General features: G+C 50.4%; 1 protein-coding gene and 1 long non-coding RNA gene across 2 annotated transcripts in view; both read right to left on the bottom strand.

Moving 5' to 3' along the window:
- Window positions 1–723: 723 nt before the first annotated feature.
- LOC138847281 (uncharacterized) lies at window positions 724–2227 on the bottom strand. Its single transcript, XR_011385023.1, has 2 exons — window positions 2089–2227; window positions 724–1426 (listed from the first exon to the last, which is right to left on the bottom strand). It is a non-coding gene; the product is annotated as an uncharacterized lncRNA (long non-coding RNA).
- A 4890-nt stretch (window positions 2228–7117) lies between these two features.
- UNC79 (unc-79 homolog, NALCN channel complex subunit) overlaps window positions 7118–27583 on the bottom strand; it is a 265206-nt gene continuing 244740 nt past the window's right edge. Inside the window, exons 49-53 of the mRNA XM_070065557.1 lie at window positions 25906–26092; window positions 23601–23798; window positions 20491–20568; window positions 9763–9804; window positions 7118–8302 (exon numbers count right to left, since the gene is read on the bottom strand). Coding sequence (XP_069921658.1) covers window positions 8102–8302; window positions 9763–9804; window positions 20491–20568; window positions 23601–23798; window positions 25906–26092 — 706 coding nt within the window. The 3' untranslated portion in view covers window positions 7118–8101. The remainder of the gene's footprint in view (window positions 8303–9762; window positions 9805–20490; window positions 20569–23600; window positions 23799–25905; window positions 26093–27583) is intronic.

The raw sequence follows: 27583 nt of genomic DNA, 5'->3' as shown, positions 1-27583 counted from the left end.
GGGGGTGGTGGCAGTGGCCCCGTGACGTGCACAGAGGAGACACCAGCGTGGAGATGAAGGGGCGGTCAGTGCCAGCTTCCCAGGGCTCCTAAACCCTGCCTTTCAGCAGGGAGGCACAGACATCACCCCACTTTACAGATCAGAAAACTGAGGTTCGGAGGTCAGGGGTCACAAGAGCAGCAGGTGGCAGAGGTCTTCAGGCCTGGCTCTCTGTGAGCACAACGCTGACAGCACCTCAGGTTCCACTCCGGCCGGCCCAGCTGGGTTTGCGCCCAGCCGTTTTCTCACCACTGGGGAAGCAAACACAGCGCACAGCCCTCCTAGCGGCTGGGAGCTGGCGGTGCGGTGCACAGTCTAACCAGGACCACTTAGCATGGGGCCGCGGGCTAGGCTCTTCCCTGGCACAGCCTCAGTGCTCTCAGCTTAAAATGGGGGCAGCAAACCCGGCAGGCGCCCCCCGCCCCCTGCCCCGATCGCCACCTCGGAGCTTTCTTTGGCCACCTGCAGGCCCTCTCGACTCTGTCACCTTACTTTCAGCACAACACTTCCCACACCTAAGACCTGGGTGGGTGTTTACTAACATCTTTCTCTTCAGTGTTTGGTCTTGTTACCAAATCTCTAGCCCTCCATACAACCAGACTTGCCTGGCACAGGAAACCTCTGCTGAATTGAGTTTCAGTGGGCGAGAAATCCAGGCAGAACACACAGGCACAAAGATAAGACTTTAGGGAAAACAAAGCACTTTATTGCACAGAACTGGAACCCCACCTCCCAGGTGCGTACAGAGGAAGGGGTGGGGGGTGGGAGAACCTGAACTTGAAGCTGCTGAGTAGTTCGCCCGGCTGGTCTCACTGGTCCCTTTGGTATGACTCCGTTTCTTGCCGACAGGTGCTCAGTCTTTGAGGCGTCTTCCCGGGGACCTGTTCCCCTCTGGGAAGCACCTGCCCGGGGCCCTGGGTGGGAGTCCACGGTCTCTGGTGCGGGCCAAGCGTCGGCTTCAGGGTTCCTGCAGGTCCCTGCTCCAGAGGGTTTGGCTGGACTCTCCCTGGTGACCGTGGGCTGCGGCCGGGCTCTTCTGGTTGTTGCGGGTGAGTGGCCGTCGCCCACGCCAGCCAATGCCCGGGCTGGAGCCATCTCGCCATCCCAGCTGAGCACCTGCCCGTCTTCCTGCTTTGGGCAGCAGGCCTGTGGGCCTGTGCGCTCACTCACGCGAGGGCTGATGAGCCTGTCTCCTGGGGGTCCCTGGCGCACCTCCCAAAGGGACGGTGAAGCCACGCCCCCTTTGTCTTTTGCCAACAACTCGCTGGGGGTGTAGAAGAAGTGGGCTTTGCCTCCTCCTCCTTCCTGTCTGACCAGCACATTCCCTACACGCTAACCTCGTCCTGCCCCAGGCTGTCCGTGGAACTAGACCGGGCCCCGAGGTTTCCTGGAGAAGAATAAAAAGCAGATCTGTTTATTAACTTTTCCCAATGGGAGCCCCTCCCAAACACAAGGCTGCGTTCTGCCCCCGCCCCGGCAGCCCGCCGCTCACGAGCGCCATCTGCAGGAGGAGTTCGGGTCCCTCGTTCCCGCGTGGCGGCGCGGGGGAGCCCTGAGTCACGCAGGAGCCCCGCAGCGTGCGAACACCTGGAGCCAATGCCCACTGCAAGCTGTGATTTCGTTTCAGCAAAACACCAGCTGTCACCCGGCGCGGAGGCCTGGCGCTCACACGGAGCCAGGCACACAGGGAGGCCCAGGGCTCTGGCTCTTACCCGGGACTCCCTGTCTGTGCGAAGCCCCTGACCAACCTCGCCCGGGCGCACTTTACAGGGGAGAGGAATTCTCCACTCCGCTTGGGGGTTGATGAAGCCAGGACCGAGCGAGAGGAGGCGAGCTGCCCACAGGCAGAGAGCGGGTTTGGGGAGAATCCGGAAGCCCAGTCCGAACTGACCGCCTGGCCCTCCTACCTCCTGCCGCCCAAGCCAGCGCCGGAGCGCAGCATGGGGGCCCGGCTTCCACACTGCAGGCTCAAGGCTCTGGGCACACCCTGCTGGCCGCCGAGCCCGCCCGGGCCCCGCACCCCCCACCGGGCAGCGTGATTGTCCTCACCTGGGGAGGGCTCTGTCCTTCACGCTTGATTGCTTGCTGTTCCTTTCTGTTCCAAGTGGCCACTTCAGGGAGCGGAAATCAGGGCCTCGGCCAAGCAGCCCCGGGAGGCTCCCCGCTCCACGCCTGCGTCATCAGCAAGCCCGCGCTCCGCTCCGGAACAGCCGCATCCACGCTGTGTGCCTTGTCCTGTGCACCCGCAGGGCAGAGCTGGCGCCGGCGCTCACCTGGGCCCTCCCGCCTGGCCTGGGCTTCCTTCCATGGGAAGAACCCGGGACGCTGGTGGCTGTCAGGCGGCTGTGTAGAGTGGCAGGGCCGTGGTCCCCAAGCCGCTGGGGTGGAGGAGTGGGGGCAGGGACAGGAGGGCCTGAGAGCTGAGAGCCGGCCTGGCCTCTGGCTGGCTGACCCGCGCATCCCATCCCTTGTCCGGCCCACAGAGAGGGTCACTGACAACAGGGTGGCAAACTCACAGGCCTTGGGGCTGGGCGGGTACACGTGGCAGGCACACCAGACCTTGTCCCACCAGAGGCTGCACAGCTGCTGGGTCGTCTCTTCCGGCTTCAGAGGCTGGAGTCAGCGGTGAGAACCCAACAAGGCTGGAGCCACACAGAACTTACAAATCCAAGCTCATCAGACCACGGGTGCCGTGGGCTAGGCCCCGCCGTGGGGACACCAGCCTCGGTGATTCCCTGTCACCTTGCTGGTCAGATGAGCAGCGAGGGCTTCTCTCTACGGTTATGGAGCACACAGAGCCTGGACTCCGGAAGCAGACACGCCCAGCTGCTAATTTTGCTCTGTCTCTGTCTCTTACTGACTCCACAAATCTCTCCTCTCTGCCTCGGTTTCCTTGTCTCTAACGTGGGGCGGATAATAGAAGTGCCACTGCACACCACTGCCGTGAGATGGCGACTTTGAACGCGCTCATACGTGGGAACCATGATGAGGATTAGTGAGGACTAAGTCGCCTTTAGGGAGAACGAACTGTCAGTCGACCCCAAATGGCGCAGCATCACAGTCTTCAATGCCTACAGTTTTACTCCTTTCCATAAAAGAATCTTAAGTGGGAAACTAACTGTGAGCCATCACTTTTTTCCTATACGTGAACTCCCAAAGCAAGGTGGCGGCAGCGGGGGAGGGGGTATTGAGTGCCTTTGTCAGATACCCTGGTGGAAATTTGCAATAGCTGATCAATAACCATATGTGCAGGAGAAGCAGCGGCCTCGGAAAAGCCCTCGGGTTTCTCTACCCCGTGCTCCCGGCGTATTTTAACCAAAAGAGCCTGGATCCAAAAACGAGAGCAGAGAAATAAGCATTGATTACGGGAAGCTCTGATCCAGAGTCCGACGGCCGCCTGCTCCTACGGCTACAGCCGCCAGCTGCACGACCTTCGCTAAGGCATCGAACCTCTGGCCTCGGCTGCCCCACCTGCGGCACGGGAAGAATGAGGAAGCCTTGTCTCACCCAGGGGAGGCGGCCCAGGAGTAAAGAAAGACCGGGTGTGTGAGTGCTTGGCACCTGGTCCACGCGGTGGCTAGTGTGGTTCACCTGGAATCCCGCCACGAGACTCTTGTCTTACCACTCACTCTTGTCAGGGAAGGAATCGGCCCACCCGCCTCCTCCTAAGAACAGCTCAGCCATGGAGACAGGACTTGGTATTATTAGTTCCAACCACTCCCACCATTCTTCTTAGGAACCTAGGCATTGTTGTCAAAACACCCACTTTGCCCGATACACATATTTGCAAGTTACTTCTATTAAAGAGGTTAACAGATGACCAGCATTGTCCAAGTAATGCAGAGACCTTCAATCCCAGCTCATGAGAGTCCTGGAGGATGAGCCATCTTCTCGGATGCAATCCAATCTCACCGGCCAGCGGCAGCTTGGGAATGGAGAGGAGGTTGCTACAACCACTCTGCACAGACCAGATCCGCAGAGAGGAGGTTTGCTGGAAACACGCCGAGGTCATGCAGCGGAGCCTGGACGCTCTGTGCCCACGGCCGTGCCTTGGCTTCCGTGTGCCTCGTAGGTCTTGATGTTGAGGCACTGGCTGAATGAAGAGCCAGACGAGCCTCAGCTGGGGGCTGGCCCTTGCGTGGGCTTCACAAAGTAGCACCAGTCTTCCGAGGGCTCTGGAGACCCCAGCACAGTCTCCCAAGCCGCAGCTCAGTCCTCTGTCCATTCAGGCTCACCATCACCTGGGAGACTGGCAGACAACGGTCCAGAGAGGTCTATTAAGTTGTCAAGGTCACCCACCTGGCAAGAGGCACCCCCACCGTGAAAGGCCATTGAGAGTGGAATCATCTGGGCCCATTCCACCCTTCAGTTAATCTCAGGCAGTTCTGTCCACACACATGGGTAGGGATCCCACGGAGACTGAGTCTGCTGCTTGGCCCTTCTCCACCCCAGTAACAGTGCTGTCACGGGGCGTGGGAACCGAGTTCGAGTTTCCGTAACTGTGCTGTCACGGGGCGTGGGAACCGGGTTCGAGTTTCCGTAACTGTGCTGTCACGGGGCGTGGGAACCGGGTTCGAGTGTCCGTAACTGTGCTGTCACAAGGCGTGGGAACCGGGTTCGAGTTTCCGTAACTGTGCTGTCACGGGGCGTGGGAACCGGGTTCGAGTTTCCGTAACTGTGCTGTCACGGGGCGTGGGAACCGGGTTCGAGTTTCCGTAACTGTGCTGTCACGGGGCGTGGGAACCGGGTTCGAGTGTCCGTAACTGTGCTGTCACGGGGCGTGGGAACCGGGTTCGAGTTTCCGTAACTGTGCTGTCACGGGGCATGGGAACCGGGTTCGAGTTTGTTGAGATTGCCCTGCCCTCCATGCTGCTTTCACGGCTGGCACCTGGGGCTGGTGTGCGGTGTAGACAGAATCAGCACGGGTGTGGTTGGGAGCGCAGTCCTTGTTGGCTGGGTGGGGGTGGGGGTGGGGGTGAGACAATGTAGTTTGGAGCCCCGGCTCTTGCCCTTACTAGTGGTGTGACCTTGGGCAAGTAGCTCTACTTCTCTAGGCTTTAACATGAGAATAAATATAATTCCCGGTAGCGGGGTAACTGCTAGAGCTGGCAGGGGCTGGGTGCGCCCCACAATCTTTCCTGGCTTCCTTCCACCATCTCAACCCTTGGAGGTAGAATGTGTCCTTGTCCCATTTTACAGATGAGCAAACACTAATAATGAAATTCCGAAACTCCTAAGATGGTGGGAAAAGATTTCCACGCACGGCTCCCACTCGAGGCGCCTCCGCAGCCTGCGCCGAAGCCAGGGGTCAGCACGTCTTGTCCACAAAGGGCCAGAAGGTAAACGCTTCCGTCTTTCCGGGCCGTAGTCTCTGTCACAACTCTTCAATCTTGCTATCACAGCACAAAGGCAGCCTGCAATGCCTGCATCCCCTTTGGGCGCCGGTTCAAATCCTGGCTGCTCCACTTCCCATCCAGCATCCTGCTAATGTGCCTGGGAAGGCAGCAGAAGATGGCCCTGCTGCTCGGGTCCCTGCCACCCATGTAGGAGACATGGATGGAGTTCAGGGCACCCGGCTTCGGCGTGGCCCAGCCCCAGCCATTGTAGCCATTTGGGGGAGTGAACCAGAGGATAGACGATCTCTCTCTCTCTCTCTCTCTCTAACTCCTCCTCTCTCTCTAACTCTACCTTTCAACTAAATAAAATAAATCTTTAAAAAGAAAGAAAAAGCAGCCACAGAAAAATGGCAGGTATGGTTGTTTCCAACGAAAGTTGATAAAAACATACAGCGGGCTGTCTCTGGCCCCAAAACCACAGAGAGCCGCAGTTTGCTGACCTCTGACCCAGCTGAACAGCTTCTCCTACTCCCTGTTACAGTCTCACTATACTTCCGGAAGGCTGCTCTCTTCCTGTCTTTTTCTTCTGCGTGCCTGTGCCCAGCCTGCTGGAGAGCTGACACAGGTAGCAGAGGAAGGTGAGGACATGTGTGTGTGTGGTGGGGGGATGGGGTGTGCAAGGCAGGCTGCACAAACCTGCTGCCCCCTTATGGGCCAGGCAAGTGCCAAGGGCCATCACCAGATCAGGCTGTAGGGAAAGAGGGCACCGTTCTCAAGGTTTGCCCGGGTGGGACCAAGACCCTAGGCTGTGACCCAGGAATGGAAACAGGTGCAGACGGTGGGAAGCATTGTTTGGGGAACAGGTCCAGAGCGCTGAGTTCAGGGCTCATGTCCCACCCCTGGGCGAGACACAGATACAAAGGGCATGAGGCAGATGGCCATTCAAAGAATGGGGCCAAGAGGAGGAGCGGGCAAGCAGCTGTGGCTAACTTCAGGCTACTGAGGCAGCATGGACCTAGCTAAGGGCTGGGCCTGCAGCTGGGCCCACGTGGGGAAATGAGTCTCTCACCTGCAGAGAAAGCCCGGGCCGCCCCTGCTAGGGCTCCCTGCACAGAAAGGGACGGTCACAGTTCAGCCCTCGCCCGCCCGGGGCCACTGGGCAGCCCAGGAAAGACCGCTGCTTCATTGAGTCCATTCCATGCAAGCGACAGTGAAGTCGCACTGAAGGCCAAGCCCCGGGATACAGAGATGGTCTGCATCGGGTCCTCGGAGCTGCCAAGGTTTACAAACGACACAACCACGCCACAGCCCGCGGCAGCACGGAAGCACAGCTGAGCAGGCCTGTGACCGGGGAGGTGGGGAAGCCCTTTCAGAAGCGTTCGTTAGTAAAATACAAAGCAGCAGCACCGCGGGTCTCCTAAGAATGTCTTTCTAGAACTCGCGTGAGACATTCAACATCCGAGCACTGGTGTTCCCCTGAGAAGCACCAAGACACCAGACACCCTGGAAGAGAAGGGAAGTCTCTTCATCACCAACAGTCAACACTGCTGCCCTCCAAGTCCTCCCGAGAGACGGACTCCAAGCCAGCTCTGCGTCTCTTGCCAGAGCACCTGCGCAAAGAAGGCCTTTGCCCCTTGCTAACTGCTGTCGTAGGGACGGTGCAAAGGTTTGGCAGGAGTGGTTGTCCCAGGCTACACTCCAGCTCTAGAAACTGGTTTTAAAAAACCCCAGGCTCACAGAGATAATAAAAAATGCATTTAATAGCATGTCAATATACAGCTTAAATGTGTATTAAGTCTTCTTTTAGTCAGTGCAGTACAGGGATAAAGAAGAGAAACTTCATTTGGAACGCACAGTCAGATGCTGGGGTGGGTGCCGCCAAACCTCGGCACTCTTACGCTCCTATGATTCCGCTTTCACGAAACCTAACTCCAGGCGCGGGGCCCTGTGCCAGTGTGGGGACTCGTCTGGTTCAGTAAGCAACCTACGGCTGTAGATCGACTGGTATACAAGTCTTAACGAAAGAGGAAGGTTTATTAGTCACAAAACGGAAGTGGTTCTCATAAAGCTTACAAGAAAGTACAGCCTAGAACTAATGAGTTGAAAAACTAGTTTTAAAAATAATAAAACGTACTGGACAGTTCTGGAAAATGATATTATAAAACAAAGAAAACCATTGGCACAGTTTGACCACCTAATTTCTAAGTGCACTTTGTAATGTTCCTTGCCAGCTGCCGCTTTTCCCAGGATAATGACAAAAAGCTTCAGTCAGGTGTCACTGGCTTATGGTGACGGTATATATATATATATTTTATTGCATTGCCAAGAGTGGATTTTAAGAAAAAACACTACAAAGGTTTCAAAAACCCTATTTATTCTCTATCATCAAAAATAGCAACAGGGGGCTTAGACAACTGCTCTGTGAGTACCCACCAGTCTATTTTTTTTTCTTAAAAAAAATAGAAGTTAGTTAAAGAAAAATGATTTGGTTTTTTTTTAAAAAATAATGTAAGGAAACACTTAATCAGATAGCCCAAGGAGTCATCAGAAATGTGTGTAGCAAGAAAGCTTCCTTGTTGGCCCTCTCCGGCCTCTGCGCGTCCTTTTACTAAACTAGAAAGAGAAGGTACAGTACCAATGTGTTCCCCAACCTGCTTGGATCGAATTGTTTGTTGTGAACCCATTATTGCTAAACCAGAGTGTTGACTGAGAGCCGAGGAGTCCGCTCAGAGAGGGTAGAACTGAGAGGCTGCTTCCGAGGACTGGATCTCCACCTGGGCCATTTTGAACTGTGTGCACTGTAGCCACTTGCGGAGGGCCGCCAGGCCGGCACTGCTCTGGCCCGAGCCGGGCAGCGTCCTTAGGCTGTGGTGGTTCACGTTGCTCTGAATGGCCTGGAGGCGCAGCTGGAGGCCCGCGGGCAAGTGCTGTTGAGAAACGGCAGACGTCTTAGTGGCTCTCTTCCGGGCACCTGGGCGCGTCACCAAGGGCTGCTTCTGCGGGCAGGAAGAGCTTGGGGCCCGGAGAAGGCAAACAGAACTTGGCAGCACTTGGGGCGGGGACATGGGCTCCTCCCACGTTTCTAAAGTCGCCCTGGCCCAGATCCATCCATCCAGGGAGCAGCCCCTGTGGCCGGGTGTGGGCAGCGGGAGCGGGAAGCTGACCCTCCAGCGTCCGCGTTGACGCACATCCTGTGGCCCCAGGAGCCATTCAGCACGCGGTCGGTGTCGGGGTGAGAGGCCCGGGCCCTGGGACCAGGCTGCCTGGGCTCCAACTCTGGCTTCTCTCCAGGTAACTCGGGGTACGGGGCTGTCCAGGCTGTGTTTGGGCCTTCCCGTGGGAGAGCAGGGACAGTGAGCACACAGGGGGCTCACAAGGTGACCTGGCCTCTCAGAAGTGCCCACTGCGGTTATTTATCCTCCTGTAATGAGCCTTCTGTGCTCATGTTGGTCCCTCTGAAGACGGCAGCTGGACACTGCGGCCCCCTCGTAGCTCTCTGTGCTAACTGCCGCAGACTGCCAGACAGCAGGGAGACGGGGGCGGGCCAGGGGTGCCAGGCTTGGCGGTGGGCACAAGCCACCCGCTTCCCATAGTGAACACTCGGCTCAGATGAGGTTTTCAGCTCCGCCAATGCCCCGCCCCGCCAGCGCCCGGATCAGGACTCAAAGGCTGTGTCGCTGTTGCCGATGCCATTCCCTCTTTTGGTGTCTGGGGATCCTGAGTCCAGACCCCTTTCCTGGCACTGGCATCCCGCCCCGCAGCCCGCCCGCTGCCCCCACACTCCTAACACAGAAGAAAAAGGGGCGGGACTGGGACCAAGAAGGCGTCTGGCTCTGCTGTCTTAACGCCAAGGCCCAATAACTACGTTTGCCAGCCATGGAGCACGCTTGGCGCCACTGTGACAAGACGCCCCTCAAGGCAAGGTCTGGGGTTGGGAAATGCGTGTGACCAGGGTCTTCCCTTCCCAGCTCGGACCCTAACCCAGTCCCTCTTCCATCCGCTCCTCAACTTCCTCAGATGTAAAACCAAGGGGGAGCTGTGCCTTCCAGCTCAAACCTGCTTTCCTCACAGGCTTCCTCCCAGCACCGAAAATCAGCCCTCCTGGGCAGGAACCATCCCTGGGACCAGGGCCCCCAAAATCAGCCTTCCTGGGCAGGAACCATGCCTGGGACCAGGTCCATGAGTCTCCTCGTGGACTGCGGGACACAGCCGCCCGCCTGCACCCGTGTGCGGGCTGAACGGTGGATGGTGGCTCCTGGCACCCCCTCTGCCTGCAGCCCCTTACCTGGCCCCCTGGCCTCCTGCATTATCAGCTTGAACTCATCTTTCTGCAGTGAGTGTAGCATCAACACCTACAAATGTGTCCCGTCAGCGGGGGGTGACTTACCTTGATATTTGACTGAATCATTGGCAACCACATAGGTATGAGCTGTGCGGAAAAAGACAGAAGCCTGTTACTCTCGCTCCCACGCTCCCACACAAGCTCTGCCCCTGCCAGGAGCACACGCACTGCGCCCCTTCCACACCGTGCAAGGATGCGGCCCCGTGGCACTGCCCATTACCGGCAAAGTGTCTTTCCGAGGCCAAACCCCACTGGGCTGGTGGCATTTGAGGTTAATAAGCTCCCCAGGAGTTCCTGAAACACACACTTGAAACGACTGATTGTCTCTTGAAAGCCACCGAGCTCGGGAAATTAAATGTGTATTTATTTCGTGAAATTCTCCCTTTCTGGAAATAGAATTTCTTGCAGAGCTCTGTCTGCCTGGAGTCAACAGGAAAATATCACCGGGAGCACCGGCAACGCTCAGCGACAGAGAGACAGCCCCGGGGCTGCCTGGCGGGGACCTGCGAGGTGGGAATCAGCATGTGTAGAGGGCTGGTGGCCGTGCGTGCGCGGGTGAGCAGCAGCAGGCCCCGAGGGGCGCGCCTGGCCCCCTGCCGCCTCTGTGCCTGGCCCCTGGGGGTCAGAGGTGGCCCTGGCCCAAGCACCACTAGATGCAGCCCTCTCTCTGCTCCGGTGTCTGTAATGTTTCAGTCCTTCTGAATCTAAGTAAACACTCACAGCTCTGTAACTCTGGAAGTCAGAGACAAACAGGCTGTTTCCCTGCTACCCTGGCTTGGGGAGGTTTACACGGCAGGGGTGGGGGGGAGACTGCGACCCCAGCACGTTTGGAAACGCTCGCTGCCCCCTTTCCCTGCCTCAGACCTCGATGCTGACACGCAGCCTTGCCATCTCACTCCCTGTTCCCTCCGACCCTCCACGCCCATAGAGAAGTCGGCCTGGGGGACTGACTTGGGTTCTAACCTGCACTGCCTCCCAATGTGACCTTGAGAAACGAGATTGTTAAAGATGCAATCAGCTAAGATGGAGTAGGTGGGCCCGATCCAATGCAGTTGGTGTCTTTATAAAGAGGGGACTTAGGACACAGACACACACACACACAGGGAGGACGCAGAGACCTCCAAGCCTCGGGGTGCCAAGGAGGCCGGCAGACCCCAGGTTCCAGGAGACAGGGGTGGACAGATGCTCCCTGGTGGCCTTTATTGACTACTGGTCTCAGAGAGAAAACAGGTCTGCGGCTTGAGCCTCCAGCCTGGGCTCCTGGGCCACGGCAGCCTTGGGAAGTTCATACGCGCAGTTTGGCAGCAAAGGGCAAGGGGAAGCAGAGCAGGAGAGACTGCTGGGACAGGGCCAGCGAGCAGTCGGCCATGGCCTCGGGCTGACGGGCTCATCACAGGCATCAAATCAGTTTCTTAACAGCAAACTGGGGGACGATGAATTGCATTTCTCTCTCGGGTTTTGTCCCCAAGGCTAACTCAGTGCTGTTCTGCTCTCGCGGCTCTGTTGATGTGCACAGTTGCCTCGTTTGCCTTCCACTGATTCTGCCCCTCAGCATTGCAGAACACAGCGTCCACGACGCTGCCAGCCCCTGCTCTGCCTCTTACACAAGCGCTGTGCCGCTGTGTGAACCAGAAGACGGCACTGGACCACAGCTCAAAATGTCCGAAAATGATGCCTTCTGGGTGCCTCCCCCAGACCCGCAGAGCTTGGTGCCAGATAAGGCTGTGTGCGTCTGGCCTTTAGCAGGACCGGCTCTTCTAGACATTCAGGATGGGGGCAGCGTGGGGGGAATCGCCCAGCGGTCTCTTTCTTACTATCTGCACCGCACAAGCAAGCCCAGGGGTCCCAGCGTCTGCAGACTTTTGTTGGCCTTTGAGTCTTTGATCCCGAAGTAATCCCACACTGTGAGGTTGATGGTAAGGAGCGTTTTGTTATTTCCCCATTGAAATAGCACGTGACCGCAGATTCTAAAATATTCCTGCAAGGGTCCCTCCCTTTTGTGACCTACGCAATCACAAGAAGGGAGGCTGATCATTACTGATACAAAACCCCGCAGTCATCCCAGATCAGGATAGCTGGGTAACATGCACTTCAGTTCCCTTTTGCAAGTGACTCCTGCAAGGCTGTCGGTGAGAACTGGACGTAATTTTGGGGACTCTGTGATGTTTTAATAAAGTTGATTGGGTTATTTTTCCTCTCCAGAAATAATATCCAGAAAAGTGAAGGAAATAGTTTTAAACAGTTTTTCTTTTTTCATCAGATAAAATGGCAAACCCCTCTCTCCTCCTGGTTCGCACCACAGAACACAGAACACTCCCGCTTGGTTGGACTGCATTCATTTCTCCCCCGCTTGGTCCAGCCCTCAACATTAAAACTGGTGGTGAAACTTCCTCCATCAGGCAAGGTGGAGCCACACGGACTAGATTTCCTCCCCGGCCTGGAACGATGGAAACCTCAAACTCCCCAAGGCAACGCTTCCACAAACCCAGCATCTGGCGATGGGGGCCAGGGGCACCGCGGGAGAGGGAGCCAACAACAAAAGCCCTACGATTCCCCCGATCCCCCTGGCTCACGCCCCAGAGGGTTTTCAGGCACAGCGGGGAGGAGCCTGGTGGAGGCTGGCAGTCGGGAGCACCAAGAAGCCAGGGGCAGAGTTTGCAAGGCAGATTCTGGGGAGGAGAGGGCTGCACTGAGAGAGAGAACTCTGCAGATCTGCAGAGGGCGCCCTTGAGTCTTCAGATGAACACTGACCAGTGCACACAGGGAGGAGAACTGCCCCACGTCGAAGGAAAACAACCCAAAGACATGAGAGGGAGAGACCTCTGGTGATCCTGGCGCCAGCAGTGGTTTGTGCCCTGCCAGTGGGAGTGGCAAGATGCCGGTCGCAGGACATCAGGCAGATCTAATAAGGACAGCGGCGTTGTGGGAGCAGAAGTGAGGGAAACAGCCCTTGGAAAAATGCTGTTCCCATCACCCCAACAAGGCTGAAATGCAGGCCTCAAAAGGGTAAAAATATTTATGAATAATTTAACTGTGTTACAGTTTACAGCTCAAAAATATTTATATGAATACAAAAATAGCCAGCAGTCAAGAACATCAAACTGACAGTGTCAAAAACCCAATAACGAATGACGAGGAATGCAAAAAACAGGACCACGTGACCCAAGAATGAGAAGGAAAATCAAGGGTCGAGAACAGCAGAGGTCAAGGCATCGGCAGGTGAGGGCCCTCCAGCAGCTGCTGCAAGTCTTCTCAGTGTGGTCAGGACAGGAGAAGACCCAGCGTGCTCAGGACAGCACCGAAGGGAACCGGGCCTGAGACTTCTCCAAGTCCAAAGAAAACTGGGATCCACAGGTTCAAGAAGCCCAACAAAGCCCAGCCCAGGGCACAGAGAGGAAGGTCACACCTGGCGCAGCGTCATCAGACTGCTAACCAGCTGTGGCGAGAACAGAGTCTTCCGAGCAGCCAGAGAAAACAGGCGTTTCACGAACAGCAGAACGGGGAGGAGAAGGGCACGGGGTTCTGGGTGAGAATAAAGGCAGCGAGAAGACGGGAAGAAGCAGCGTCTCAGACCCCGAAGGGAGAGCCCTGTCGACCCGAATTCCACACTCAGCGAAATCATCCTTCGGAAAGGAAAGCACAATACACGCTTTCTGAGACATCCGAGGACGGAAGCTGAGGGGTTAACCACCAGAAGATTCGCACAAGAAATGTAAAAGTCCTCGGGCAGAAGGAAAGATAATGAAAGCTTGAAGTTTAGATCAATGAAAAGAAATGAAGAGCTTTGAAAATGGAAAATGTGATGTTGCAGTAATAGCAGATGAGAAGTATAAAACTTATCTAACACCTCTTTTCAAGATAATTGACTATTTAAAGCAAAAATAATTACAATGTCCAGTTTGGCTTATAAAATATATAGAGGTAAAATGTATGACCATCATAGCACAAAGTAGGAAGTGGGGAATGGAGGCATGCTGTAGTTAACGCTTACTCAGAACGTGCAGTGGTATTACTTAAAGGCAGACTGGGTTAAGTTTAAAATGTATACCATAAACTGCAGATCAGCCTCTAAAGCAATAACAAAAGACAAATAGAGCTTTCATTAGGAGGAAAAAACATACTTCTAAAAGCATAAACATACACTTCAACAGGTCAAAAAAGAAATCCAAATGGAAATCAGAAAGTATTTCAAACTGAATACTAGGGAGAATATATCAAAATTGGGGGGAAAGCAAACAAAGCAGTACTTAAAAGAGAATTTAGCACTAAATTCTGGTATTAAAAAGCAAGAAAATTCTCAAGTTAATAACGACTTCAGTTTCCATGTTAAGGAACTAGACAAAGAGGCAGAAATTATGTCTGAAATTTCAGCATGAAGCTTATCCTAATCCATGACAGGTACAGTGGGCACTGAGCCTGGTGGTTGTCAAAACGCCCGTGTCCCACACTGCAGAGCCTTGGTGTGGCTCCTGGCTCTGGCTCCTGAGTCCTGCTTCCCACAATGCAGGCACTGGGAGGTAGTGGCGATGGCCCAAGTAATTGGGTTCCTGCTACCCACAAGTGAGGCCTGGATTGCGTCCCTGGATTCTGGCTCCAGAACTGGCCTAGCCCCAGCTGTGGCAGGCATTAAGTGAATAAGTAGATGGTAATGTGCTTGCTCTCTCTCTCAGTAAATTTTTAAATCTCATCTCAAGTAAATTTTTAAAACGTTTTAAGAAAAAAAAGTAGTAGAAAGTTAGTGAGGAGGTAGGAGTAAGCAGTTAAAAAAATCCAAAAGGTACAAAAAGAGAGAATAAGATACAAAAAACAGAGGGAAATGTAGAAAGCAAAGAACAAGATAATAAAAGTATCACAAAGCACATTAAATATAAATGGTCTAAAATCCTAAGCAAAAGGAAGAAACTGTCAGATTGAATTTTTAAAAAGGCAACATTAAACTACTGCCTATAAGAAATATCCTTTCAAAACAAGGTTAAAACTAAAGGAAAGAAAAAAGATAGAACATTCTAACATCAGCCAAATAAAAGCTGGATTGTTTTTATGAACATCAAACAAAGTAGCTTTTGTATTACTAAGGAAAAGAGGAAAAATTACATAGTGTCAATTTTCAGTAAGAAAATATAACCATCCTAAACATTTATGCACCTAATGACAGAACTTCATCACACATGAAGTGACAACTGGTAGACCTGAAAGGATTAAACAATCCACAATTACAGAGCTACTTCAGCACCCTTTTCTCAGTAATTGACAGAATAAGTAAAAAGACACAGGACTTGAATAACACTATCAGCAAACCTGAACTGACAGAGGAAACTCAACATCATAGTAATGGAAGACACATTCTTCTCTAGGCTACACAAAGCATAATATTTAATATCATTTATATTTAATAATAATGCCTAATAATAACACCTAATAATATTTAATCTTATTAATGATATAACAGTAATTACTTTTAATTTTATTTAAATATTTTAATTTAATATTTGTTAAATAATTTATTTAAATAAATGATACTTATTACTTGGTCAAACATTGAATTATTTAAATATTTGATATTTAATTTAATGATATTTAATAATAATACTTAATAATAATACAGCAAAATATTCTGGGCCCTAAAACAAAACTCAATAGCTTAAAATGATTAAAATTATGTAAAATATATTCTCTGGCCACAATGAAATTAAATTCGAAATCCATAACAGAGAAATCTATGGATATTCCCCAAATACTTGGAAACCAAATAATACATTTCAAAATAATCAGAGTACCCAAAAGAAAGCAAAATAGAAGTTAGAAAGTGTTTTGAACCAAACAGAAATGAGAACACAGCACACTGAATTGTGGGAGACAGCTAAGGCAGTGCTCACAGGGAGTTTATGGACTAATCGCCTAGGCTAGAAGAAAGGAGTCTTGAGTCAATGAGTTCTATTTCCATTTCAAAAAACTAGAAAAAGAAGGGCAAATCCAATCTAAAATTACCCAAAAGAAGAAAATAATAATAAAATAAAGAGTAGAAAAATAATAGAGAAAAATCAATGAAAAACATTCAGAAGGGAGCTTCTTCCTTAAATCAAAAGCTCAGTAAAATTGATCTCTGTATCTAGACAGATGAGAAAAAAAATCATAAATCACCAACATCACCAATGGGGGAAAGAGAGACATAAATAATGATCCTACAAATACCAAAATTATAATGGAGGCAAAACATAATGTACTGGATGCCAATGAACTGATTACTCTGATGAAATGGAAAAATCTCTTGAAAGACATTCACTACTAAAGTTCACTCAAGAATAAATAGACGGGACTGGCACTGTGTGCAGTGGGTTAACACCTTGGCTTGAAGCACCGGCATCCCATATGGGCACCAGTTTGAGACCCGGCTGCTCCTCTTCTGATCCAGCTCTCTGCTATGGCCTGGGAAAGCAGTAGAAGATGGCCCAAGTCCCTGTGCCTCTGCACCCACGTGGAAGACCTGGAAGAAGCTACTGGCTCCTGGCTTCAGATCAGCACAGCTCCGGCTGTTGCAGCCAGCTTGGGAGGGAACCAGCGGATGGAATACCTCTCTCTCTCTCTTTCTCTCTCTGCCTCTCCTCTCTCTGTATAACTCTGACTTTCAAATAAATAAATAAATCTTAAAAAAAATAATAAAAAGATAACTTGATTAACTAACCCTACCTCTATTTTAAAAATTGAATCCATAGTCTAAAATGCTTCAGTAAAGAAAATTCTAAGCCCAGGTACCTCCACTGGTAAATTCTACCAAATACTGAAGATAGAAATAATACCAATTCTACATAAACTTTTTCAAAAAACAGAAAAGGAATTCTTCCCAACTCATTCTATGAGGCCATCATTACCCTGATTCCAAGCCAAATATAGTCATGGCAAGAAAAGAAAATTACATTTCAAAATCCCTCAAGAACATCAATGCAAAAATTGTTTTTAAAAGTCAGCAAATTGAATTCAGCAAGACATAAAAAGGGCAAGCATGGTTTGTCTCAGGAACACAGGCTGACTTAACATTCAAAAATCATCAGTGAAACTTACTACCCTAACAGTCAAAAAAAGAAAGGTTATAGGACCATCTCAATGGGTGTGGAAAATGCACTTGAAAAATGCAACATCCATTGCTCACAAGCATTCCTAACTGAATAGGAACCAAAGAGAACTTTATTCAAGCTGTTTAAAGATTATCCATGAAAAACTAACAGCTAACAGTTATGATGAAAGATGAATGTTTTCTTCTTGGACACAGGAACAAGCCAAGGTTTCCTGCCCTTATCACTTCTAATCAATCTGTACAGAAAGATCCAGCCAGGACAGTGAAATCAAGATAGGACTGGTGCTGTGGCACAGGTGGTTAAGCCTCTGCATCCCAACTGATCTGCTTCTGATCCAGCTTCTGGGAAGGAGGCAAAAGATGGCCCAAGGATTCGGATTCCTGCCAACCCTGTGGGAGACCTGGATGGAGTTCCTGGCTCCAGGCTTTGATCTGGCCCAGACCCAACTGTGGTGGGTATTTGGGGAGTGAACCAGCAGATGGAAGAGTTCCCTTCTTCTCCATCTCTCCACAACCCCCATCACTCTTTTTTTCAAATAATTAAATAAATAAATCTTTTATAAAAGAAACAAGAGGGGGCTGGCATTGTGGCACAGTGGGTTAAGCTGCTGCCTACTACCCCAGCATCCCATATATTTGCTGGTTTAAGTTTGTCTACTCCACTTCCAATCCAGTGCCCCCACGAATGTGCCTGGGAAAGCAGAAGAAGACAGTCCAAGTTCTTGGGCCCCTGCACCCATGTGAGAGACCTGGATGGAGTTCTAGGCTCCTGGAGTCATCCTGGTCCAGCCCTGGTTCATTGTAGCCATTTGGGGAGTGAACCAGTGGATGAAAGAACTCTGTATCTCTCTATCTCTCCCCACACTCTCTCTGTAACTCTGCTTTTAAAATAAATATGTGTTTTTAAAAAAGGCACAAAGATTGGAAAAGAAGAAATAAAAATGGTCTTATTTTCACATGACATAATTATCTATGTGGAAAATCTTATGAAATTTACAAAAAAGCTACTAGAACTAAGAAATAGGTTTAACATGTAGCAGGGTAGAAAATCCAAATGAAACACTAGCAGTGAAAATTAGATATTTAAATTTAAATGCTAATTACCTTAGCATAAAAGTATAACTGCTATTAAATTTGACAGAAATATCCTAGGTATATCTATGAAAAATTACAAAATATTGCTGAGCAAAGTTACAGAAAACTTAAATAAATGGAGAAATATACCATGTTCATGGATTGGAGGGTTAGTTAAGATCTCAATTCTCCTCAAAGTGATCTAAAGAGTCAATGCAACCTGAACAAGATTCTCAGCAGTTGTCTGTAGAAACTGACAAACTGATTTTAAAATATATCTAGTAATGCAAATGATGTAGGACAGCCAAAACAATTTTGAAAAGCTTGAACAAATTTAGAAGACTAACACCACTTAATTTCAAGGCAAAGAAATAATAATTTAGACAGTGTGGTATAAAACAGACAAGAAGATCAATGAAACAGAATCAAGATTCCAGAAGGAGAACCATACATACATGGTCAACTGATTTTTGACAAAAATGCAAAAGCAATTTGATGGGAAAAAGGACAGTATTTCTAACAATGCTGCTAGAATATTTGGGTATCCACAATAATTAAAAGTGCCTCAATCCATCCCGCACACCATATACAAAAATTAACTCAAAGTGGATCATAGAAATTAGCATACAGAAGACAAGAACAAAAAGAAAAGTCATTGTGACCTTGGATTAGGCAAAATTTTTAAGAATACAACATCAAAAGCATGATTCATAAAAAGGAAAACTCAATGAATGGTTCTTCCTCAAAATTAAGAACTTTTGCTCTTCCCAAGACACTGTTTAGGCAATGACAAGACAAGCTGCAGAGAAAATCCTTGCAAATCATGTATCTGATAGGGGACTTGTATCTCAAAATTCAATAATAAGGAGGAAACCCAACCTGGCAAAAAATGGACAAATAATTTTAACAGACACTTCACCAAGCAGATATATGGACAGCAGGCTGGCACATGAAAGGATGTTTAACATCATTTATCAGTAGAGAAACGCAATTCAAAACCAAAACAAGATACCAATACACAACTCTTAGAATAACTGATATTAAAGACTGGCTTCCCCAACTGTGGACAAAGATGTGAAGGAACGGGAATGCTGAAACCATGCACTGCTAGTGACACCACAACAAGGCATAATAACTTTGGAAAACAGTTTGCCAATTTCCTACAAAGTTAAACATACACCTATCTTATGGTCCATTCGATTCCAGCTTTTATCCAACATAGGCAGGAGCATGTATGCACATAAAGACTTACACATCAGTATTCGCAGCAGCTTTATCTGTACTAGCCAAAAACTACCCATCAGCTTGTGAATGGATAAACATGATGTGGTGTATCCATGCAATGGGCTACTCCTCGGAAACGAAAAGCAGTGGTCTATTAATAATGCACCATCATGGATTAGCCTCAATACAGTTACTGTGAGCAAAAGAAGGAAGGAAGAAAACATGTACCATATAAATCCATTTATAGGAAATTCTAGGTAGTGTGAACTAACTATGCTGACAGAAAACAGGCAGTAGTCGCCTAGACAAAGAACAGAGGAATTTTACATGGGTAGAAGCAAAGTTCTGAAGACGGTGGACCTGCTCATTGTCTTGATTGTGCTGATGGTTTCTTGGGGGTTATATAAATGAAGACTCACAAAACTCTATCACATGTGTACAGTTCACTGTGGAAATTACACTTCCATAAAGCTATAAAGAATAAAATCGGCTATGACCGCTCAATTGTCAGTGACACAGTTTCTCTCACAGTGTTGATTTTTGCTCGATCAACTGGAAAAGTGTTGAACAGTGACCTCGCACTGCTCTGATAACAGTCAAGTGTTCCACTGCTTTTCTTCAGCATAGTGTGAAATAACACGGCAAGCGTCCTCAACAAGAGGGAGAGTTAAGCCAGGAACGAAATCGTAAGCTACAAATTTCCTGGTGGGTGGAGGTGGAGGTGGTGGCCAAGAAGACTGAATGTGAAAGGTAGAGAAGGAAGAGGGTCAAGAAAGAGAAGGGGCGTGGACCAGCGAGACAGAATGACAGGAAGGAAAAGAGAAGTGGGGACAAGAGGGCGTGAGAAGCCATCTTCTCTCTCTCTCTCTCTCTCTCTCTCTCTCTCTCTCTCAATCACACTAGTCTGTTTCTGACATCCCCAGGCAGATAACAAGTGCTTGAATTACTTTCATACACTGTATAATGATTTAGAATAATAGTATTTGGAACTAAATTAATTAATCTTAGGGAAAAGCACCAGATACCAAGTCAAACAATTACAGACTATTTTCCTTGGTCTTCTGGATATCTTTTGAAAGGAAAAGTGTCATTCACCAATTTATATTACTACAGAGTCATTTGCAGATCCATATTCCCGTGAATATCTGAATTACTGTGTTTCATGTAATCGTGGTCTCACATACTTAACCCAGGTGGGGCCGGTCACAGTGGCAGAACATGGGAAAAAAATCACCCAGTGACCACGTATAAAGGGTTGGTATGGGAGCACGACTTCTCCAGCCCAATTCTGAATATCAAAAACAAATCAGCTTTATTTGCCTCTTTAGAAAGTACACTCCAAATAAATCCGCGATTTGCTGTTAGCAGTAAGAAATGGTCTGTAAAAATCGTAATTTTCCTACCTTGACAAAAATGGTTGAATTGCACTCTTGCAATGCCTCCATTAAACTAATCACATGGAGACACACCATTTCTACCATCTGAAACAACAAACAGGAAAGTCAAGCCCACTCCCAGTGACACGCAAACCTTGCAAACCAGTCAGCAGCCACAGAGGTCCGACAGCCAGTACCCAGGAGGCCTTCCCGCGTAAGGACCACAAGTGGTATCCACTCGCCTCTACACCTCCGCAGGGCTGCGGGGTGAACCCACTAATCTGCCCTCACCGTGAGCCACACGGAGGACAAACAGCTTCTCTCCCTTCCCGTCCAGCTGGAGCCGGCTCACGGCTCCTGCACCAGGAAGGGCTGCCTGAAGCACTGCGGAGCCGACTCCGGGACTTCGTGCTCCGCAGAACGAGGCAGCCACGCTTAGCACAGCGGCAAGCACACGACAGGTGAAGTCGCTGGGGCTACGAATCCCGGAGGCTGTTTTAAAGGCCAGGGTTTTGTTCTGCTTTTTATAAGACTGGCTTATGTGGTCTGACAAAAATCTCAGAACAAAATTAATTTGAATTCATTTGTGACATCATTTGCATGTAACTGACTCATAACAAACTCAGTTGTAACACTTGAGTATCAAGAATGATTAGGTATCAAAAGGTAATGGCAATAGAAGGAAATTCTTCAAAAAGATTTATTTTATTTATTTGAAAGGTAGAGTGACAGAGGGAGATGGAGAGACAGAGAGAGAGAGAGAGAGAGAGAATCTTCCATCTGCTGGTTCACTTCCTGAATGGCCAAAATGGCCAGGGTTGCACCAGGCTTAAGCCAGGGGCTAGGAACTCCACCCAGGCCTCCCACGTAGGTGACGGGGGCCCAAGTCCCTGGGCCGTGGTTCACTGCCTATCTAGCACATCAGCAGGAAGCGCAGTAGCTGGGGCTGAAACCATCACTCTGATCGGGGATGCCAGTGTCGCAGGCAGTGGCTTAACCCACTGCACCACAGAAACGGCCCTAGAAGTACATCTTTAAACTGCAGTTTAAGTTCAAGGTCCTGGTTTCACAGTCTGTAAAATAGCAGAGTATGCTGTTGGATTTCCACGTTCTCCCCCAGTCCTAGATCTAGGGGAGTAAACCTCTCCATAGCAATCAGAACCCTTCATGAGCCCCAGCATGTCTTCCTAAGGTTCCTTGAAATTTAACCACAGCATTCTCTGGAGGCAAGCATCCCACAGAGTGGTTAAATCGCTGCTTGGGACGCCCACCTCCCATATCAGGGAGCCTGGTTTTTAAGTCCCAGCTACTTCTGACCCAAGCTTCCTGATAACGCACAGGGTGGCAGCAGGCGATGACGCCACTGTGCCCCTGCCACTCATGTGGGATACCCCACGGAGTTCCAGGCTCATGGCACTGACTAGGCCAATTCTGGCCGTTTTGGGCATCCGGGGCGTGAACCAGTGGATGACTCTCTGGCTGTCTGCCTCTGTCTGTCTCTCTGTCTCTTTGTATTTCAAATAAAATGAAAATAAATAAAGATTTAAAAATAAATAAAAACATCTCTCTGCATATACAATTACCTTATAATACCTGCTTCTCTAAAGAAAAGAAAAATGCTTCGCTGAAGGAAACAGGTGCGAGCACTTCAAAATATTGGTAGTGAGTCAACATTTTTTTGACTCATAGTTTTGACGCATAGTTTTCTCATACTATGCATTTTCCATGAACTATTTGAAACCCCTTGTATAACCTCCATTCCAACTGGAGCTGAAGGAAGAGAGTTCTTAAACTAACATTCAGTGAGTCAAAAGACATCCCGAGTGGCTGCCCTGGTGGACAGTGCAGTAAAGGGATTCTGAGCGCACTAAAACGTCACTGTGATATTCTTCAGGTCCCTCGCTCCCATTAGACAAGAACTGCACTGGGGCCAGCGCTGTGGCACAGTAGGTTCAGCCACTGCCTTTGATGCCGACATCCCATACTGGAGTGCCAGTCCAAGTCCCACTGGTCTACTTCCAACCCAGCTCCCTGCTAATGCACATGGAAAAGCAGCAGAAGATGGCCCAAGTGCTTGGGCCCCTGCCACCCATGTGGGAGACCAGGATGGAGGGAGTTCCTGGTTCCTAGCGTTGGCCTGGTGCAGCCATTTGGGGAGTGAACCAGCTGTTGGAAGATCTACCCACTACCACTCCTGTTTGTCACTCTGTCTTTCGAATAAATAAAATTACTCTTAAAAAGAAAAAAGAACGGCACTGCCAAGACCTTGGCTACTGCTTGCCCTGCTGGGAATTCTCCTCCCACACAGCGAGGGAACCAGGGGCCTCCTGTGCAGATGCCCCTGGCGTGTCCTTCATTCTGGACGCCACAGGACCAACCCACGCTTGTGCCATGAAGTGGGCTCTGGTGAGCCACACTCCAGACATTCCCAGTGGAGCTGTGAGCAGCCCCTCCTTAGGGGAGCAGTGGCCCTGGCCCTGGGTTGGAGGCTTGGGAGCCCACACGCTCACAGGAGCAACTGCAAGGGTGAGCGGGCTTTGGGCACGGAGAATGAACAACTGAGGTCAGTCAACTTGGAAATGACCCCCAAAAGATGACCTCATCAGCCCAAGGATTTTCCAAATTACTTGGGAATCTGAAAATAATATGAATTTCACTCCTAACTCTCTTTCTGGAACACTCCCGAAGGCAGCACTTTTACACAGGACTCTTTTGGCATCGGGCAGAAGAAACAACAACAATTTTTACTGAATTGATTTCCTGTTTTCTTTGACTTTATATCTCTACGGTGTACAGCATAATGTTTTAATTTAAGTATGCATTGTGGAATGGCTAAATCAAGTTATTTAACATCTGCATGACCTTGTGTAGGAACCTTTTTTTTTTATGAGAACAAGTAAAAATCTACTGTCTTGGCAATTCTCAAGTTTCCACTGTACTGTTGGTAGCGAGAGTGACCAAATGCTCAACTTGAACTACTGCTTGCTTTGCTTCCCATGGAAATTCCTAGGAAGCGGGCATCCAGCTCCCAAGAGAACAAATCCCTGACTCATGGTGTCAGCCTACACCCCGTCTGTAAACCACTGCACCAGCGAGGACTGGCAGCGCTTGGCAGATCCGCCTCTCCGAGAACTCACCACTTTGTTATGGGCCATGAGCTGCAGGATGCTGGGCGTGACCCTGCTCCAAAACTCCAGCGCTGTCAGTATCGCCGTGAAGCTGAACTCATTCTGGTTCTGCACGTTGGTGGCGACGGCACTTTGCTCACAATACACTGTCCACAGCTGAGCAAAGATGAAGGCGTGGAAGAGGGAGCACATATGCAGCACGGAGGTCTGGAAAGGAGGAGGGCAGGTGAGGAGGGCAGGGGAGGAGGGGGCAGGGGAGGAGGGCAGGTGAGGAGGGCAGGGGAGGAGGAGGACAGGGGAGGAGGGCAGGTGAGGAGGGCAGGGGAGGAGGGGGGCAGGTGAGGAGGGCAGGGGAGGAGGGGGCAGGGGAGGAGGGCAGGTGAGGAGAGGGCAGGTGAGGAGGGCAGGTGAGGAGGGCAGGGGAGGAGGGCAGGTGAGGAGGGCAGGGGAGGAGGGGGCAGGGGAGGAGGGCAGGTGAGGAGGAGGGCAGGTGAGGAAGGGGACAGGTGAGGAGGGCAGGGGAGGAGGGCAGGTGAGGAGGAGGGCAGGTGAGGAGGGGACAGGTGAGGAGGTTGGCAGGTGAGGAGGAGGGCAGGTGTCGCTGTGGCTGGGCTGGGGCGCCCCCGGAGCCGGCCCTCCCCGGGCCAGCAGCTCCAGCCCTGCCAGGAGCACAGCCAGTGCTCCAGGAGTTTGAGTACAAACCCACAATTCACCACCTCCACAAGGTCTGCTCTTCCCTGGGTCGGGGCCGTGTGCTCGGGGAACAGAGCAGCTCTTCGCGGGGAGTGCACCTGCCTGTGGGACCCCTCTGCCCAGCCCCTGGTGCTTCCATCAAGTGATGCTCCCGTGCCCACACCACACCGGCAGGAACTGCCTGCCTCCCAGCTGAGTTCACGTCCTTGTCTCTTAAATGGGGTGATGGGGTCACAGTAGCCTCTTCCGTAGAGCTGGAGTTAGGAGCAAGTGAGGGACTCAGGGGACAGCCCTGGCCAGTGCCCAGTGCCCACACTGCTGAGAGTGGAGCAGTGGGCGGAGAGGGTCGCCCCGGGGGCGGGGGGGAGGGACTAGCATGAGTTGAGTGAGTGCCGACCACCAGCCAGGCACAGTGCTAAGGTCTTGCCGTCCACCAGCCCTTGGATTCTCCAGACGAAAAACTGAAGCTCAGAGAAGTGGAGTAACTGTTTCAGGCCACCACATGACAAGTCCAGAGTCAAGAAATGAAATACAGTTTTGCTGCAAACACAATCTTTTTATCAAACTTTGCTTTAAATCTTTGTCAAACAAATCAGCAGGAATTATATGCTACTATAGTTTTAATGATCTTGTGACTATTTTAAAAATTAACTTTATATGAGTGAAGTTGAACAGCTTTTCCTTTGATCACTGTGGACAGCCCTTGCCTATTTTCCTGCGGGGCTATGGTCTTTTTACTTTTTATTGGTTGAACTTTTTATTTAATGGAGCCAGTAAGCTTTTGACTATAATGTAAATTAGAAATGTTATCTCAAAAAATAAATAAAATATTAATTAGAAAAATACCTGGGCGGCAATGTTAGGAAGTGACTGCCTAGTTCCTTCTGCTAACACCATGCAGGTCATTTGGATGGGCACTCAATTTTATTCACAGTCAGCTTCCTCTGGCCTAAATCAGTTGTCCCAAAATGCACTGGGACCTCCTAACGTGCCAGGACTTGGCGAAGCTCTGGCAAGGGCGCGTGGCTCCTCGTAGCTGGCAAGAACCGCTGTGTCTGGTTTGCTTGTACAAGTTCATGACTGATGCCTGCCTGGGGTTTCTTTACTCCCTCAAGCACAGCACCTGTCACTACAGTTTTAGAGCATCCCTGAGGAGGTGATTCTACTCTGTGCCTTGGTGAGCTTCCAACCAGCCTTCTTGTTTTCATTTCACATCTTCATGCATCTCCAGAGATGTGACTTGCAAAGTGCATGAAGACATTAAACGGGGGCAAACTTTCCCTCCACTTCATCTTTGGTTCTGAAAACCGATCACAGAATTTTTATTATTTTTCTAGCCTTTTATGTCTGTTCACTATTTTGAGACAGCAATGCCTAGGAATCCAACTCGTGCTTGCCTTCATAATTTATCTCCATAAAAGGAAGACAATCCAAGGGGGAAAAGACAGTCTGTGAATTTAAACAACTTAAAATAAGGCATTAGCACAAAGTTGCTTTTCTAACCTCCACAGGAGGCAAGTGATAAGATGCAATTTCTTTTCAGAAGAAACACAATTAGCTGATAAGGGTCTCCATTAGCGATTTTGTTGTACATGGTCTTGATCTTACAGAAATCACTTACCTTTGATTGCTCTGGGAATCCAATCAGGATCACAATCAGGTGGTCTGCAATGTGGGATCCCGCGTCCAGAGGTATGGGGAGGCAGGGGGAAGAGGAGTTTGGACACACCGCATTGTGAGTGAGGGAGCCCAGCAGCAGCCAGGACAGCAGCCGGATGTGGGAGACACACTCGATGAATTCCTTAGGTCTATAGGAGAAGGGGGATTAACGGTGAGTTCCTGTTCTCCATTCCACCGGGCGCCCAACCAGTGTGTACGGGGGGAAGAGACAAAAGTGCAGCCCTGCTGGCAACCGCAGAAAACCAAACACCACACATCCAAATGAGTTACTCTTTTCCTTGCTGTCCAATCTAACCCTGGGTCTTAGCTTCCTGAACAAAGAAAGAGCAGGCCTCAGTGACCCAGAGTGAGTGCACCTGCCTCTGAGCTCAGCGGCTCCAAACTCTCCTTTCTGCTCTTACGAAGTTCTTCCCTGGGCGTGGGGGCTGGTGCAGCAGTAACACACCCCTTGGGATGCCCACGTGCCCCGTCCGAGTGCCTGAGTTTGAATCCAGACTCCACTTCTGAGTCCAGGTTCCTGCGGATGTGCACACTGAGAGGCAGCAGTGAGTGCTCTAGCACGTGGGTCCCTGCCACCCCCGTGGGAGAACTGGAATGAGTTCTAGGCCCCGGCTTCCATGTGGGCCAGGCTTTGCCATTGTAGGCACTGGGGTGCTGAACCAGTAGGTGGTGATTTCTCTCTTTCAAATAAAATAAAAATAAATATTTTTTAAAAGAAAGTTCCTGTCTGACATCTGCTAGCGGGGAGGTGGCAGAGGAGAAGACGTAACACACAGGCACACATTTTCCTGTTCACCAATAACTTTCTCCTCTGCCCTCCTCACGGCCCACTCTAAACTGCGCCTTTAGCTGGGAAGGCCCACCAGGCACAAGGGCAGGCCCAAGCCTACTCTGAGACGGAGCAAACTGGCGCAGTGCCCTCCCTTTAGCCTCCCTGAGACAGGATCAGAGGCTTGTGCCTCCTCGCATCCCGTTTCACCCCTGCTATTGCTTTTCCTCTTGCTGGAATTTAAGCTGCTTGGAGGCAGAGGGCACGGAGTACTCAGTGTGGACCCATGCATTTATTGAGTGGAATTAAGAGCTGGGCGCTCCAAGCTCTAAGTGTTGGCTGTTCCCCAGGACGACGGAGGCTTTGTACGAGGGCGAGTTTCCTTTACCGGCAGCAAGTCCCAAAGGGCTGCAGCTCAGCAAGTAAGATGCTTCCACTTCCTCCCTGCCAAGGCTTGGATGTGGCCTGTCCTCCCAGGGTTCAAGCTCCCAGGAGGCTTGGTCCTCAGCACAGCAGTGTTGAGTTGGTGGGACCTTTGAGGTGGAGACTGGTGGGAGGTCACAGGGAGCACACCTTTGGAAGGGACGAAGGTCATTCTAAGACCACGTTCGCCAGTCTGGCTTCCTGTCTGGCCACAGGGTCTCTGCCTCCTGCAGACACTCCTCCAGCTGTGATGCCAACCATTAGCAGGTGCTTGTCAGAAAGGAGCAGAAGCCAGCATCACACCCCTGAGGCTCCTGAACTGTGGGCCAAATAAACCCCTTTTCTTTATAAAGTACCCAGCCTCAGCTCTTTCCTTAGAGTCATGGAAACCAGACAAATACACCACCCAATCGCATCGCTCGCTCAC

This window comes from Oryctolagus cuniculus, chromosome 20, assembly GCF_964237555.1.
Source record: "Oryctolagus cuniculus chromosome 20, mOryCun1.1, whole genome shotgun sequence".
NCBI classification, from domain to species: domain Eukaryota; kingdom Metazoa; phylum Chordata; class Mammalia; order Lagomorpha; family Leporidae; genus Oryctolagus; species Oryctolagus cuniculus.
Note: the sequence above shows the minus strand (reverse complement) of the source record. Positions and strands in the feature narration are given on the sequence as shown.